The sequence below is a fragment of the Elephantulus edwardii genome, unplaced genomic scaffold, assembly GCF_000299155.1.
Source record: "Elephantulus edwardii isolate Elephantulus edwardi_28Jun2011 unplaced genomic scaffold, EleEdw1.0 scaffold00020, whole genome shotgun sequence".
In the NCBI taxonomy this organism is placed as follows: Eukaryota; Metazoa; Chordata; class Mammalia; order Macroscelidea; family Macroscelididae; genus Elephantulus; species Elephantulus edwardii.
The window spans coordinates 2931919-2948628 of record NW_006399770.1 but is presented as its reverse complement, the minus strand read 5'-3'; the positions used below and the strand labels follow the sequence as shown (position 1 = coordinate 2948628).

At 37.2% G+C, this 16710-nt stretch overlaps 1 protein-coding gene across 1 annotated transcript in view; it reads right to left on the bottom strand.

Moving 5' to 3' along the window:
* The window catches only part of EVI5 (ecotropic viral integration site 5), a 369934-nt gene that overhangs the window by 121496 nt on the left and 231728 nt on the right, over positions 1-16710 (bottom strand). The window contains exon 15 of the mRNA XM_006882417.1: positions 2065-2211. Coding sequence (XP_006882479.1) covers positions 2065-2211 — 147 coding nt within the window. The remainder of the gene's footprint in view (positions 1-2064; positions 2212-16710) is intronic.

The following is a 16710-nucleotide window of genomic DNA, read 5'->3' as shown; positions in this document are numbered from 1 at the left end:
ACAACAACAACAACATACTGCACTGAAACAAAAGAGGGAGAGAATATGATTGGGTATTATTATCATGACAAGAGTCCAGAATGAGAGCTTCATGGGGGAGTGGCCTTGGGGGGGGGGATTGTGTAATAACTGAAAGCTGGGTATGGTTGTTTTGTTTTTTTTACTTTTGAAAGAGAAAAACCAATTGGGGGGAGAGGTGTGCAGGGAGGAAAATGTGCAACAATGAATGAATATAAATCCAATGTCTCTATAAACTTTCACTAAAATTTCACTTAAAAAAACAGTAATGCTACATGAGCCTTGAATTTGTTCTTCAGCTCCTTCAGCTTAAGAAATGCTGAGTTTGTCCCTTCTGATTTTCTGACTCCAGTTATTTGTACATGTCATTCTAGTATTTTGCTTTATTTTTGTATTTCACGTACAAAATACTGTGCATAATATGCAACATGAAGGAATATGTGAGGGGTTTTGTAGATATGTGTTGTGTAAAAATATGGTTAGTAAACAAAATCAGATTTATAAAGTTCAAGAACTGGTTTTCCTGCAACAGTAAATTCCTGAATTGTTCCAATAGATCAAGGTAGACTACATAAACTTAATCAGAATGGTCTAGGATCTAGGTTGGATAATTAACAAACTAGTTATTTTAGAAATCTGTTACAAAAGAATAATGAAATCAATAAGCAATTTTCAACAAGGTCAGTCAGCATCTGTAATATCCAACAGAAAGGTCTTAAATAATTAAAATTTACATAAAATTCCATCAATTCTTAATAAAATCCTCTAAAATCTTGAATTTGTCCATTATTTGGCTAAGTTGAAAGAAAATGTTTTTCCATCAGCAAACTGTCCAATCAAGCATTTACTACCAAAGAGCTTGCTTTTAACAAATGTTAAAGCACTCAAGAAATCATATAAATTCAGTAACATTATTATGAAATAGAAGGAAGTTTACATCAACAATAAAAACATACTTAAATTCTCTATTTTAGAAAAATTAGCAGATAACACTTTAAAAATGTAATTTTTTATTGATATGGCAAATCAAACTGATTCTACTTAGTATAATTTATTTTCAATTAGTCTAGTTATATCCTTCATGAGGAACTATTCTTAAATTAGTACAAATTTCAGTACTGGCTACAGATTTCTGTCAGTGTAAACTGTAACAGCCATGCATATTTATTAGGATGTAATTTCATCTCTGGATTTCAGTGACACTGATAAACCACTCAAGCTCCACTCTTGGTTTTTAATGACACCAGAACAAGTTGATGGAATTACAGCTTTATATGAGCCATTGAAAGTCTTATTTCGTATCCTAGACTAAATGGGCTGGAATCTCTAAGGGCCATTATCCTTCCTATCTTATTGTGGAAAGATGGTTATCTAATTTATTGTCTAAAACCAATAATTTGTTCACAGAAATCTATACTCATGTTCAAACTGTAATTTTTTTTATTTCAGACACACACATGCACTCTCTCTGACAAAACCTTCATCTCTCTCACTGCTTTGAATTCTGCATTCTAATACAAATGATCCAAACACTTCTTATAAAGAAAAATAGGAGAAATGGTTAAAAAATTAAGAGATATTACCATCTTTCCCATCCTAATGATGAAAATGCACATTTTTCTTAATTCTATTCAGAAATCATATAAATATTGATGCCTATTAATAAGATATCAAAGTACAGAATACCTAAGCCAGGTAAATTAGCTGTCTTCTTTGTTGAGAAACCAAAAGCTTCAGTTTTAAAGGATTACAGATCACAAGAAAAACAAACAGACATAGATATTTATAAATGCCAATTCAAGTATTAAGTTAAACCAATCCAGTGGTTGAAATTTCAGGTTTCTTGCCTGAAACCCACTTCAGAGCAAGATCAACAAGATGGACCAAAACAGTCATTAAAGCAGATGTAGGAAAAGTAAGAAGGTAACTTTGCTTTCTGTCTCTTCTCAAACCAAGGGAAGATTTGTTTATAAAAGAATTTAAACATGATGAGTGAAACAAAGAGATTATTATAGTAATAAACACATCAACTAATGACACATTTACCTTGCATTCAATCTCTGCTTGTTTGCGCTTAGCTTCACTTAGTTGAGTAAGTAGTCCCTTGTTCTGTGCAGAAAGATACTGCACCTTCTCCTGTAGACTGGTCACCTCCTGTTCTGCTCTTCGAAGATGGTTACTGTTGATCTGGTTCTAATAGATAAAAATATAAATACCCAGACTGTAAATGAAATGACTGAAAATTTTTACCTATTTTATGTTAGAAAAAAGATTAGTCATCATAGGTGTTATTCAACAATTAAGTAATTAAAAACATGATATTCTTTTTATTTCAGTTGGTTCTATTTTGACATCACCTGTTCCATTCTTTTTTTATTTGCATATTCTTTTCCTTTTTTAGAAATGCTAGTAGCTTGGTTGCTGCTTTTATTAATCCTTTTAAAAAAAACACCTTCTGGTCATTTTGATTGTACTGCTTCTCTGCTTTGTTTCCTTTATTTCTACTCTATTCTTTATTATTTCCTTTCTTTTAAAGACTGTAAAGTTGATGTGCTGTTCTTTCTCCAATTGCTAAAGCCACTGAAGTGATTTTAGGTCTGTCTTCTTTTTTGATGTGTGCTTATTGCCATATATTGAACACTGCTTTTGTTGGGTCTTAAAGATTTTTGTATGCTCTGTTTCCATTCTCATTTGTTGCAAGACATTTTAAAATGTCTACTACCCAAAACTACTATTATTCAAAGCTAGGGAAAAGTTTATATGTAGAAAGAATCACTCTTGTAGGTTACCAACAATGAGAAGGGAGGGAAACGGAGTAAAAATTAATAGATAATAGGCATGTACTAACATTATGAAGGGATAGGCAGTGTAGAATAAATGATCACATGTAGTATTTTAATTATAAAATGAAACATATATGAAAATGGAAAGAAAAACTAATATCCTTTGCAAAATTTCACCTAAGTCACAATAAAAAGAAAACAAAAGTTTCTCATTCAGGTTAAATCCTGTCTGAATTCTTTTAACGCTAAATTATTCTCTGGGGATACATCAGGGAGGAATTTCATAACTAAAGGTGGGGGAGAAAAACCTGTCTTGACTTGTCTTTCAGCCATGGCCAACTTGTATGGAAGGCTTGATATTACTACTTGATTTTCAAAAATATATTGTGACGATGATAATGGGAAAGTTTTTGAAAATGACTCTATATTTGGTTTTAATCACAGAAATTTGAACCATATAGTTGTACCGCTGAGTTGGAGGTGATCTGTAGGTGACACTTAACGCCCATCCTTCTCCCCTGGAGCAGCTGGCCTATTCAAACCTTTTGCCTTTGGCATTGTGGTACAGCTTCTTAACACTATGTCACCAGAGTGTTATAATGTAATTAAGAGCTAGAGTCAGAAAATCAAAGGGGACGAACTTGTTCAGCATGTCCAAGCTGAAGAAACTGAAGAACAAATTCAAGCCTTGAGTTGCAATACTTAAGGATGATATGGGAAGAATAATGAATGATCCAGGAAGCATCAAAAGAAGATGGAAAGACTACATAGAGTCACCATATCAAAAAGAACTGTATGATAAATAAAAATTTAATGAAACAACATATGACCAAGAGACAATGGTGATGAAAGAGGAAGTCTAAGATATTCTGAAGGAATTGGCAAAAAGCAAGGCCCCAGGAATAGATGGCATATTTAATTGATATATTTCAATAAACAGAGATGCTGCCCTGGATGTTCTCACTAGGCTGTGCCAAGAAATCTGGAGCAATATGACTAATATCATGTACAAGCAAAATCCTGCTAAAGATTATGCAAAAAGGACTGGAATAGTATATTGACAGAACTACTAGAAATGCAAGCTGAGTTTAGAAGAGTCCGTGGACTAGGGACATCACACCCAATGTCAGATGGATCTTGGCTAAAAGCAGAATCAGAGGAATAATTGTATGTGCTTCATTAACTATGCAAAGGTATTTGACTGTGTGGACCACGACAAACTGTGGCTAAGCTTAAGAAGGGGCAATCCCAGAATATCTAATTGTGCTTATGCAAAACCTGTACCAGAGCAACAAAACACTGCATGGTTCAAAATCAGGAAAGATGATGCACCCTGTCTCCGTATCTTTTCAGTCCATATGTGGAACAGAAAATTTGGGAGGCTGGACTTCAGGAGGAGGAATGTGGCATTAAGATTGGAAGAAGATTCTTCAAAAACCAGCACTATGCAGCTGCAACCCTGTTTGCTGACATTGAGGAGGACCTGAAGTGTCTGCTGTAGAAGGTCAAAGACTGTGTCTTCAATATAGATTGAAGCTCAACATCAAGAAGACAAAAAGTCTCACCAATGGGCCAACTGAAAGCACCACGATAGGTGGAAAAGAGATTGAGATTACTAACAGTTTCAGCTCGCTCAGTTCCATAACTAACATTCTTGGTACCAGGAGTCAGGCAATCAAAAAACAAATGGCATTGGGTAAATTTGCTGTCAAGAGACCTCTCCAAAGTGTTAACGAGCAATGATGTCAGACTGGAGATTGAGGTGTGCCTGATCCAGGCCATAGGCTTCGCAATCACTTGCTTTGCATGAGAGAGCTAAACAATGACTAAGGATAACAGAAGAGTAATTGATCCCTTTAAGTTGGGGTGCTGCAGGGGAGTACTGGACATGGACTGCCAAGAGAACATACAGGTCTATCCTGGAAAGGGTAGACTGCTCCCTAGAAGCAAAGATGTTAAAGCTTCATCTCACATCCTTAGGACGTGGCCAGGAGGGACTGGTGCTTGCAGAAGGACATCATGCTTGGAAGGGTGGAGGGACAGCACTGGAAAGGAAGACCCTGGAAGAGATGAATTGACACAGTAGCTTGGGTAATAAGGGTAGGTGAGAAGGAAACAGTGAGGCTGGCTTAGGACAGGGCAGGATGTAGAGCTGTTGTGCACAGCATCATTAGCAAATGTAAGTGACTCCACAGAACATAACAACATGAAGAGAAACAATGGCAACTACTACTTCTGAGTTTCTTCCTCTTTACTTTTATTTATAGTCCTGATTGACAGAAAAAGATCTCTTTTTTAAAATAAAATTTTTCTTTTATTGGTTTACTTACAAAGTTTGTATATATTGTTTTTAACACTGGATCTTTCCCATTTCATTTACCCATCCGTCCCTCCACCCATCAAAATGAGTGAACCTATGATTAACTACACCCCCACTCCCCCCATCCTTCCTCCTCTGCTCCCACCCTCACCGTAGATTCTCGTACATGTTTTACTAGTTATCTATTGCTACAATAAGACCCTTCTTTTTATCAATTATATTACTCTACCCTATTCTAGATTTCCCATACTGCTAGATACTTTTGCACTTTCATTAAATGAAAGTCTGCTGATGCAATTGAGAGTGAATTTTTTAGTATGGTATTCAACATGATCTACAATCTATTTTTACTAGCTTATTCCCTACGATTAAACAAACACTATAATCCACAGGGACATACTTTCAATACAAGTTGAAGGAATTTCCATAAACTCACAATCCTGAACACAAATTCACACTTGAAAAGCACTTAATACTAGCTTAAATTATATAAACAATATTCAAGACTGGAGTGAAAATCAATACACAAAATAGTTTAGGACTATAAAATTGTTGTGGCTAGGAGCTACAGATTTGGCTCCAGCTCATAGTGACCATGTGTTCAGCAAAATGAAACTTTGCCTGATCCTATGCTATCATCACAATATATGCTATGCTCAAGGTCAAGTCCACTGTTGAGTTACTCTGTCAATCCAGCCTAGTCTTCCTCTTTCAATTTTCCAACAATGATGTTCTTTTCCAGGGACTGGAACCTCCTGATACCAAGCCCAAAGTAACTGACATGAAGTCTCACTATCTTTGGCTGTCACAGAATATTACACATTCTTGATCAACATCATCTTTCAGAGGCATAAATTGGTCTTCAATCTTTCTTATTCACTGTCCAATTTTCAAATGTATATGAAGTAACTGAAAACAGCACGGCTTAGTACAGGTATATCTTGGTTTTTTAAAGTGATCTTTTTGTGTTTTATCACTTCAACAGGTCCTTGGCAGATATGCTCATAAGAATACATCCTTTTATATCTTGGCTGATGCTAACAATCATAGGTGTACACTGTGGATCCAAGTAAAATGAAAATAATTTGGCAACTTCAATTATTTCTCCATCTATTATGATGTTTAGTTATTGGTCCAATTGTAGGATTTTTTTAAATGTTGAGCTGTAATGAATAATGAAGGCTATAAAGTTTTTTATAAATTTTATTTTACATTTTTAAAAATTGGTTTGCATACAGCAATTTGTTTATATTGTATTTCATTCAGATACATTGTTTTGTTTCTCACCCCCTCCCTCCACTCACCAAACTCTGTGACCCTGTAATTTCATCCCCTCTGTACCCTCAGTGCCCCTCCCCCCTCCCTTCCCTCTTTGGATGTCCATACACATCTTACTAGCTAGCTTTCCATTTTTATCATAATGGTCTTATGAAGTATTTGTTCTTTTTTTTAAAAAAGTTGTACTTCAAATATATTCTTACTTTTGTTAAATAAAATTTTTATTTTATACTGGTTTACGTAACAAAGCTCGTATACATTGTTTTTCACACCAGGTCTTTCTCATTTCCTTTACCCACCCCCTCCCTCCACCCATCAAATTGTGTAACACTATGATTATTCCCTTGCCACCCTAACCCTCTGCTCCTACCCTACCACCAGTCAGATCCTCTTACACATTTTACTAGTTATCTATTTCTACAATAATAGTCTTATACAGTATTTGTCCTTACGGACTGAGTTAAATTACTTAGCATAATGCTCTCCAGTCCCTCCCAAGTTAGGCAGTGAGTGATTTTCAAAATCCTTGCTCCTGTGTGCTGTGTAGTATTCTAGCGTGTGAATGTACTGTTATTTCTCAGCCCATTCAATTATGGTAAGACATCTGGGCTGTTTCCACATTCTTGCAATGGTAAGTAACACTGCTATGCAGACTGATGTACAAATCTCTGTGCCTCCGTTCTAATTTTCTCAGGGTATTTTCCAAGCAGTGGAATAGATGGCTCATATGGAATTTCAATATTTAGCTTTTTTAAGAAATGCCAAACTGGAAGGCTATAATCTTTAAGCTTCATTAAGAAATGTTGCAAGTAATTTTCTGAAAGCAAGTTTGTGTCACCTGCATACAGCAGAGTGTTGATGAGATTCCTCCAATTCTTGTGCCATATTTTTCTTCATGTAGTGCAGCTTCTTGGATTACTTCCTCAGCAAATGGACAGAATTAGCATGGTGAAATGATCAGCCCTTGATGCTCAACTTTCTCAAATTTAAATCATGCTATATTCCTTTGCTCTGTGTAAACAACTGCTTTTTGGTCAATGTACAGGTTCTGTATGAGCCTGTAATTCTCATTATTTTCTGTTATCCTATTTTCTATTAAAAAATGTCTTTGCATAGTCAATAAAACACAAGTAACATCTTTCTAGTATTCTGTTTTTAGCCAAGATTTTAGCTAACGTCAGCAATGATGTCTTTTTTTTTAGCTGTTGCAAATCCAGCTTAAATTTCCAATAGTTTGTTCTCAGTGTATTGCTTTAATAATTTTAAAATTAACTTCAGCAAGATAACACTGTCTATGATATTAATGATATGTTTCTATAATTACTGCATTCTGTTAAGAGTACCACTTTGGATCTCTTCTGGTTAGCTGGCCAATTAGCTGCCTTCCAAATTTCTGGCATAAACTAGTGAGCACATCAGGGCTGCATCTATTTGTTGAAACATCTTTATTGGTATTCCATCAATTCCTGGAGCCTTATTTTTCCATCAATAGGTTCAATAAAGCTTGGATTTCTTCTCTCAGTACCATTGGATCTAAATCATATGTACCTCCTGAAATCATTGAGCCTAAACTAATTTTTTTTTTGGTACAAGTGACTCTCTATTCCTTTCACTTCCTTTTGAACAAACTAATTCACTATTTTGAACTATTCTACATGTTCAATCTTTTGTCTATAAACCATCAGTCTTGCAGTCCAAGGCTTAACACTTTCCTTCAGTTCTTTCAACTTCAGAAATGTCTAATGTGTTCATCCCTTTGGGTTTTCTTATTCCAGTTCTTTTTACATTTCATTACAATACTTTTTATTCAGCTACCATTTGAAATCATCTGTTTAGTTCTCTTATTTCATCATATCCTCATTTTGTTTAAAGAACAAAGGTGCATGTGATTCAGGTCATGGTCTTTTCAATCACTTGCTATGCATCTGATAGCGGGACAATGAATAAAGATGACAGAAGAATTGATTGAATAGTCTATTAGAGAGCTTTGGTGGTTTCCTGGTAAGGAACTGCACTGCCAACAAAGGTATGCAGTTCGAAATCACCGGCTGTTCCATGAGAGAAAGATGGGCAAACTCCTCCTGTGTAATTTCCTGCCTCTGAAAAGATGACAGGGGGGCAACTATGAGTCGGTTCCAACCGAAAAGTACACAGTAACAACAACAATTTAGCTACAAAGGAATTGACTTGTTTCACCATTCCATCAAGTATGATTTTTTCCCCCCACTAAGTTTATGCTGAGCAGGTTCAGTGGCATAAATATTGGTATCTCACTACCAGTAAGAAAGAAGAAACAGAACGCAGCACATCTTTTGGGGCCAGAGACATCTGTGCCACTCAGACTGAGGCTTACAAGAGAGAAACAGCAACTGTAGCAGAAAATCAAAGACTGACTTGAGTCAGAGGTGACCTAACTACTGTTCCATGGACCCAGAGCTAGGGGGCTTTACGCAAGTTTGCTGGAGCCTGAGGTGGGCTGGGGAGAGGATGGGACCAACAGCAGGAGTAAGAAAGCTTTTCTACACTAGCTTAAAACCACAACACTGAAGGCCGAAAGGTCTGCAAACATGTTAAAGAAGCTGCCCTGACTAACAAATTGTATCCTGTTGCCTCCCTGAGTTGTAACCTCTTAACTTGCATACTAAACTCCTTAATTCTGAGCATGGCTGGGAGTCTGTATAACTATTTTGATGGGTTTCAGACCCAGTAGAGAAGGTGGAACTAGTAGAAAGATGAGCAAGATCACGGGGGACCAGTCTGACTTCATGAGAATTGGTTTGTACTTTAGATGCTGCTGATGGAGAAAGTTTTCTATCAGCAGAGGTCAGATTTGGCCACTCTAGTGCCATCTGTTATTTTTACATTCATGAATATCAAATAAAATTATTTTTTTAAAAAAATTATTTTTTTTAGTGCAACAATGAATGAGTGGAAGCCCAAAATCTCTGTAAATGTTTATGAAAATTAATAAAATATAATTATAAAAAAAAATTATTTTTTTTAAAGCCCAATAAACTCAAGAGAAGGTAAAAAGTGTAAGGTAGTTGTTGTTGTTGTTGTTATGTGCCGTCGAGTCGTTTGCGACTTATAGCGACCCTCTATTCAACAGCCCTAAACGGTGCCCTATCCCGTGCCAATCTCATTGCCTCTGACACACCCATCCCGATTACCCCAGTCACTGAATCAATCCACCTCATAGAGGTTCTTCCCCTCCTGCGCCGTCCCTCCACTCTACCCAGCATGATGCCCCTCTCTAAAGACCTGTCTCTCCTTACAACATGTCCAAAGTATGTCAGGTGAAGCCCCAGAATCCTTGCCTCCAAGGAGCAGCCTGGTTTAACCCTCTCTAGGATGAAACTGTTTGTTTTCCTGGCAGTCCATGGTACATTCAATACTCTTCTCCAGCACCACAGTTCAAAGGCGCCAATTCTCCTTCTATCCTCCCTAGTCATTGCCCAACTCTCTAATGCATAACAAGTGATTGCAAAAACCATGGCCTGTATCAGGCTCACCTTAGTCTCCAGAGAGACACCATTGCTCTTGAGTACTTTAGAGAGGTCCCTAACCGCAGACTTTCCCATTGCAATTCGTTTTTTTATTTCCTGGCTACTGGTGCCAAGAGTGTTGACCGTGGAGCCGAGCAAACTGAAGCTGTGAACACTCTCAATCTCTTTGCCATCCATCCTGATGCTACCGATTGGTCCAGTGGTGAGAATTTTTGTCTTCTTGACATTGAGCCTCAGTCCATACTGAAGGCTGCAGTCCTTGACCCTCCGCAGTAAGTGCATGAGGTCCTTCTCAGTTTCAGCAAGCAAAGTTGTGTCATCTGCATAATGCAGATTGTTGATAGATCGTCCACCAATCCTAATGCCACGCTTCTCCTCATAGAGCCCAGCCTCTCCGAAAATCTGCTCTGCATACAGGCTGAAAAGGTATGGAGACAGGTTGCATCCCTGGCGTACACCCTTCCCAATTTTGAACCATGCAGTGTTGCCCTGCTCTTTTCTTACGACTGCCTCTTGGTCCAAGTATAGGTTTCGCATTAGCACGATTAAATGTTCTGGGATTCCATTTCTTCTCAGAGTCAGCCACAGTTTGTTATGATCCACACAGTCAAATGCCTTTACATAATCAATGACACACAGATTCACATGACAGTTAAAACCGATGGTGAGCTGAATATTTTAAATGATTTTTTGGATATATTTAATATATAAAATTTACTTATTTAAAGTGTATCATTTCATGGGTTTGGAATTATCATAGAGTTGTATAACTATCTTTGATGTTGGATTTAAAAATATCATTATTTTTTGGATGACCAACATACTAGCATTGTATCACACAATACCTTACTTCATACTACTAACAAAAACTTCACCCGATGCAGTCATTAGTCAGGAAGCTTGAGTGAAAGTTTATATAGAGCAAACTGATTTTCCATTCAATCATTTATACATATATGTATTTATGGCATTAATTACAGCATCTTCATTTTAACACTGTAATAGCCCTCTTCCTTCTTTGACTTTGTGATTTCTGTTGCCATTCATCTTTTTATCCTCTCCCTTCCTGCCTTCTGAGCTTTTACTCTGGTAAAATGCTGCCCATTTGCTCTTATATTGCTGACTTCCCTAATGAGTGAGAAACTGTCTAATGTTCACCTCACAGGCCTGTCCATTGCTTGGTGGAAAGTTGTATCACAGGGATGAGTTTAGCTTCAGACTCAAAGGATACCTAGATATCATAGCCTTGGGGGTCCCACCAGTCTCCATCAGATCAGTAAGCCTCATTATTATTTATTGGGTCCTACATTTTTATCCTACTCTGTCCAAGAGCCTCTACGGTGATTCCTTTGCCAGCATTAATAGGAAACACCTAGTTTTCCTAATGTCAGGGTCACGGAGATTGATGTAAGGCACAATTAAAAATATAAATTCCTTAAGAAGCCTTTTTTCCAAATGACCTAGTTGGGATTCATTTGTCCCTCCAATACCATTTCCACAGTAATTTCTATCTAATAGCCTCATATTAAATACAGTTTTGATATCCCTGATTTAAGTCTTTGATAATTGAGATAGTGTTTTGTATTTCACAAGTTCTCAAAACTATGTTAATTTTTTCACTTTAGTTCCATGCATTTTGAAATAAAGCTTCAACAGAAGCTTAAACCTATGTTTGCATCTTTAAAATCAGACCACTCTAAAAAATACATGTATTCGTGTTACCATGTTTAGTAGGTTGGGATGATCATTTCACGCAGATAAATGCAGAATACATGAGTTAACTATGCCCCCTACTGACAATATTTTGAAAGCTCAATGACTTCCATAAATAACATAGGTTAAACAAATGGTCCACATAAGACACAAAGGGGATTTTAAATGGAAACAATTTTCTCAAAAAATTGTTAGATTTTAAAATTGGTAGATTTAAGTCAAATATTTAAAATAGAATTTATTAGCAAAAGGGGAACTTTTGGAACATAATAATCATGGCCATTCCATTATATAACTTTAGGAAGCATCAATCACATTATATTCTGTATGACTGTTTCTCAATTGGGGCAATTTACCCATCACGTGACATTTAACAATATTTTGGAAACATTCTAGGTGGTTACTACTGGAGACTAGAGGTAAGCAATCATACTGACCATTCTACACTGCACAGAACTATCCTTACATCATAGAATATCTAGTTCTCAGAGCTTAACAGTGGCTATCAAGGGCAGAAGGGGAGGGCAGAGAGAGGAATTGTTTGGCTAGCATTGCTCGTATTGCTGTTAGGTGCCCCAAAGAACACTGTGACTCACAGTGACCTTATGAACAGGATATCTAAACCTTGCTCTAACTTGGGCCCACCTCACTGCTGCAGTCACCATGTTAATAATCCCTCTTATTGTGGGCCTTACTCTTTTATGTAGATCCTCCACCTCTCCAAGTATGATGTTCATCTCCAAGCACAGGTCCCTCCTGACAACATGTCCAAAGTGTACGAAACAGAGTTTCACCATTATTGCTTCCAAGGAGCACCCTGGTTTCACATTTTCCAGGGCAGATTTGTTTGCTCTCTTGGCAGTTCATGTGATATTCAGTACTCTTGTTCAATACAACTCATGGTATCAATTCTTCTTCTGTTATCCTTAGTCAATATCCAACTTGGCCTAGTGGCAAGAAGTTGCACTGCAATCCTAAAGGCATGTGGCTCAAGGCCATCAGCGGTTCCATGAGAGAAAGATGGGCATAATAAGCAGCATGCAATTATAAGACCTGGTTTGGTTGGATGAGCCGCACCTGTCTTTAAACTGACATCATTACTATTTAGACCTCTAGAGAAGCTGCTGGCTGCAGATTTTTCTAGTACAACTCATCTTTTGATTTCTTGACTGCTGGTATCAAGGGTGTTGATTGTAGATTCAATTAAGATGGAAACTGTGGAGAAAAATTTCTTTTAGCCATCTATCATGATCTTGCCTATTGGCTTGGTAGTGAAAACTTTGTGTTACTGCAGTAGCCCTTCATCTTTGGGTTTGGCAAGTAATATTGAGTCATACGTACAATTCAGGCTGTTCATCTATTTTCCCCTAATCCTAATGCAAAATTCTTTTTCATAAAGTCCCACTCCTCAAATTATTTGTTCAGCATACAGATTGAACAGGCAATGGCGAAAGGCTACAGCCTCAAGGCATATCTTTCTTGATTTAAAACCATGCAGTGTTTCCTTGTTGTTAGGACAATTGCCTGTTAATCTAGATTTAGGTTTTGTATGAAAACAATTATGTGTTCTGAGATTCCCATTCTTTTCAATGTTGGCCATAATTTGTTGTGATCCATACAGCAATATGCCTTTGCATAGGCAACAAAACATAACAGACATCCTTCTGCTTTCTGCCAATATCCATCTGATATCTGTGATGATACAACTGTTGCCACAGTCTCTTCTAAATCTGGCTTGAATTTCTGGCAGTTCTCTATGTACTATTTTAGTTGTTTTTTAAATAATGTTCAGTAAGATTTTGCTTGTATGTGGTATTATTGATATTGTTCAAGTAAATGACAATTTCTTTTTGGCTTACCTTTTTGAGGCTGGGAATAAGTACGGATCTCTTCAGGTCAGTTGGCCAAGTAGCTATTGTCCAGATTCCTTGGCATAGACTAGTGAGCATGTCAAGGGCTGTATCTTTTAGCCAGAGCATGACAAATGGTATTCCACCAATTCCTAGGGGTTTATTTTTTTGCCAGTGCCTTTAGTAGTTTGAACTACTTCTTTTTTTAAAAAAAAAATTATTTTATATTGGTTTGCATACAAAATTCATATACACTGTTTCATTCATATACTTTGTGTTTTTCATATTCCATCATTCACACTGTGTTTCATACAATCGTTATCATACATTGTGTTTTATAAAATTAACCACCACTGATCTATGCCCATTACTCTCCCTTCTTTTCAGGTCCCCACTGTATCGGTCCTAATTCCTTCTCCTCCTCCCTCTGCCCACTGAAGTCTGGGACCTGGTGACTTTTCTCCCTCTGCATAGTCAGATCCCATTCTTTCCACCTTTGGACTTTTATACAATCTTACTTGTTTTCTTTCTATTTTTATTTTTTCTTTCTTTTTATCTATCTATCTATCTATCTATCTATCTATCTATCTATCTATCTATCTATCTATCATCTCTCTATCTAATTTTTCTTTCTAATTTCCAATAATGGTCTATGCAGTATTTGTCTTCATGAGACTGAATTAGTTCACTCAGCATAATGTTCACCAGCCCCTCTTGCGTTACATAGTATTTTTCAAAACTGTAGTTTATTGTTGCATAGTATTGCATCATGGAATGTACCACAATTAATTCCTCAATTCATTAATTTGTTGATGGACATTTGGGCTATTTCTCCCCTCTCTTTTTTTTTCTATTATGAATAATGCTATGAACATCAGTGCACAGATCCGTTTTTGTCTCAAGTTTTATTTTCCTCAGAGTACATTCCTAGCAGTGGAATTGCTGGGTGATGAGGGAATTCTATGTTCAGCTTTTTGAGGAAACGTCAAACTGCCTTCCAGAGTGGTTGTACCACTTTACAATCCCAAGAGTGTATGAGTTCTTCCCCTTCTGTGCTGTCCCTGCACCCTCCCAAGCATGATGTCCCTCTCCAAGGACTGGTCCCTCCTTGCAACATGTCCAAAGTATGTCAGACAAAGCCGCCTTTTTTGTGTTAATTGACAGGATCATGTGGTTCTTGTTCTTTGCTTAGTTAATGTGATGAATTATATTTCTTGTCATTCTTTTGGTGAACCATCCTTGTATTCCTGTTATGAATCCCACTTGGTCATGATGTATTCTTTTCGTGATGTACTCCTGGATTCTACTGGCCAAAATTCTGTTAAGGATTTTTGCATTTATATTCATGAGAGACACGGGTCTAGAGATTTCTTATTTCATAATGTCATTACTTGGTTTTGCGATTAGGGTTATGCTTGCTTCATAAAATGATGCTGAGAGTATTACTTCTATTTCTATTTTTTAAAGTAATTTAAGTAGAATTGGTGATAATTCTTCTGAATGTTTGGTAGAATTCAGCCATGAAGTCATCTGGGTCTGGATGTTTATTTTTTTAGGAGAGAGGAGCCCTTTTATAACCTGCTAAGTTTCTTCTTTTGGAATGGGTCTTTTTAAGTGTCCTATATATGTCTGTGTCTATCTATGTATGGTGTGGGTTTCTAGGAAGTTGTCTAAGTTTTTAAATTTATCAAAATATGCTGTGGTTGTTGTTATGTGCTGTTGAGTTGCCTGAGACTCAAGGTGATTTTATGTACAACTCTGAAGTCTGCCCTATCCTGAGCCAGTCTCACTGTCTCTAATACACCTACGCCATTATCTCAGTTATTGTGTCAATACATCTCACTTGGGGTCTTCTTCTACTGCACTGTCCCTCCACCCTTCAAAACATGATGTCCATTTCCAAGGACTGTTTCCTCCTGGACACGTGTCCAAAGTATGTGAATCAGAGCTTCAAAATCCTAGCCTCCAAGGAGAAACTTTGTTTCACTCTGTCCAAGACAAACTTATTTGCTTTCTTGATGGTCCATGATATGTTCAAGACTCTTATCCAGCACTATAATTGAAAAGCATTGATTCTTCATCTGTCATCTTTAGTCATTATTGAGCTAATTGATTCAGTGGCTGGGGTAATTGGGATGGGTGTATCAGAGACAGTGCGATTGGCACAGGACAGAGCACACTGTAGGGCTGTTGTACACAGGGTCATTATGAGTCGCAAGTGACTTGACGGCACATAACAACAATAATGCATAGTAAGCAATTACAAAGACCATGGTCTGGATTGGGAGCACCTTAGTCTCAAGAATGACAGAATTGCTTCTAAGTACTTTGGAGAGGTCCCTAATCGCATATTAATCCAGTGCAGTTAATCTTTTGATTTTCTGACTGCAGGTGCCAAAAGTGTTTACTGCAGAGCCAAGCAGACCGGAATTGTTAACAACCTCAATCTCTTTTCCATCCATCATGGGGCTGCCAATTGGCCCAGTGGAGAGAATCTTTGTCTTTTTGGTATTGAACGTCAATCTATATTGAAGACTACAGTCCTTGACATTCTGCAGCAAGTGCTTCAGATCCACCTCAGTTTCAACAAGCAAGGTTGTGTCATCTGCATAACATAGGCTGTTGATGAGTCTTCCTCCAATTCTGATGTCATATTCTTCTTATAAAGCTCAGCCTCCCAAATGATCTGTTCTGCATAAAGACTGAAAAGGTATGGAGAGAGGATGCACTCCTTTCATGATTTTGAACCATGCAGCGTTTTCTTGCTCTGTCCTGACAAGTGCTTCCTGGTCTGAATACAAGTTTCATACGAGCACAATCAAGTGTACTAGGATTCCCATTCTCCTCAAGGTCAGCCATAATTTGTTGTGATCCACATAGTCAATGAAACACAGATAGACATTCCTATGGTACTTTGCTACTATTAAGATCCACCTGACATTGACAACAATGTCTCTAGCATCATGGGCAGCTTGTATTTATGGTAGGTAGTTCTCTGTCAGATGTACTGTTCCACTTGTTTTTAGATAATCTTTAGCAGAATTTTACCTGTGTGTGATTATTAGTGATACTGTTTCATAATTTCCACTTTCTGTTGGTTCACCTTTTTTCAGAATGGGAATAAATATGGATCTCTTCTAGTCAATTCACCAGGTAGTTGTCCTCCAGATGTGTTGGCACAACCTGGTGAACACACGCAGGGGAGCAACTGCTGAAATATGTCAACTGGTATTAAATTAATT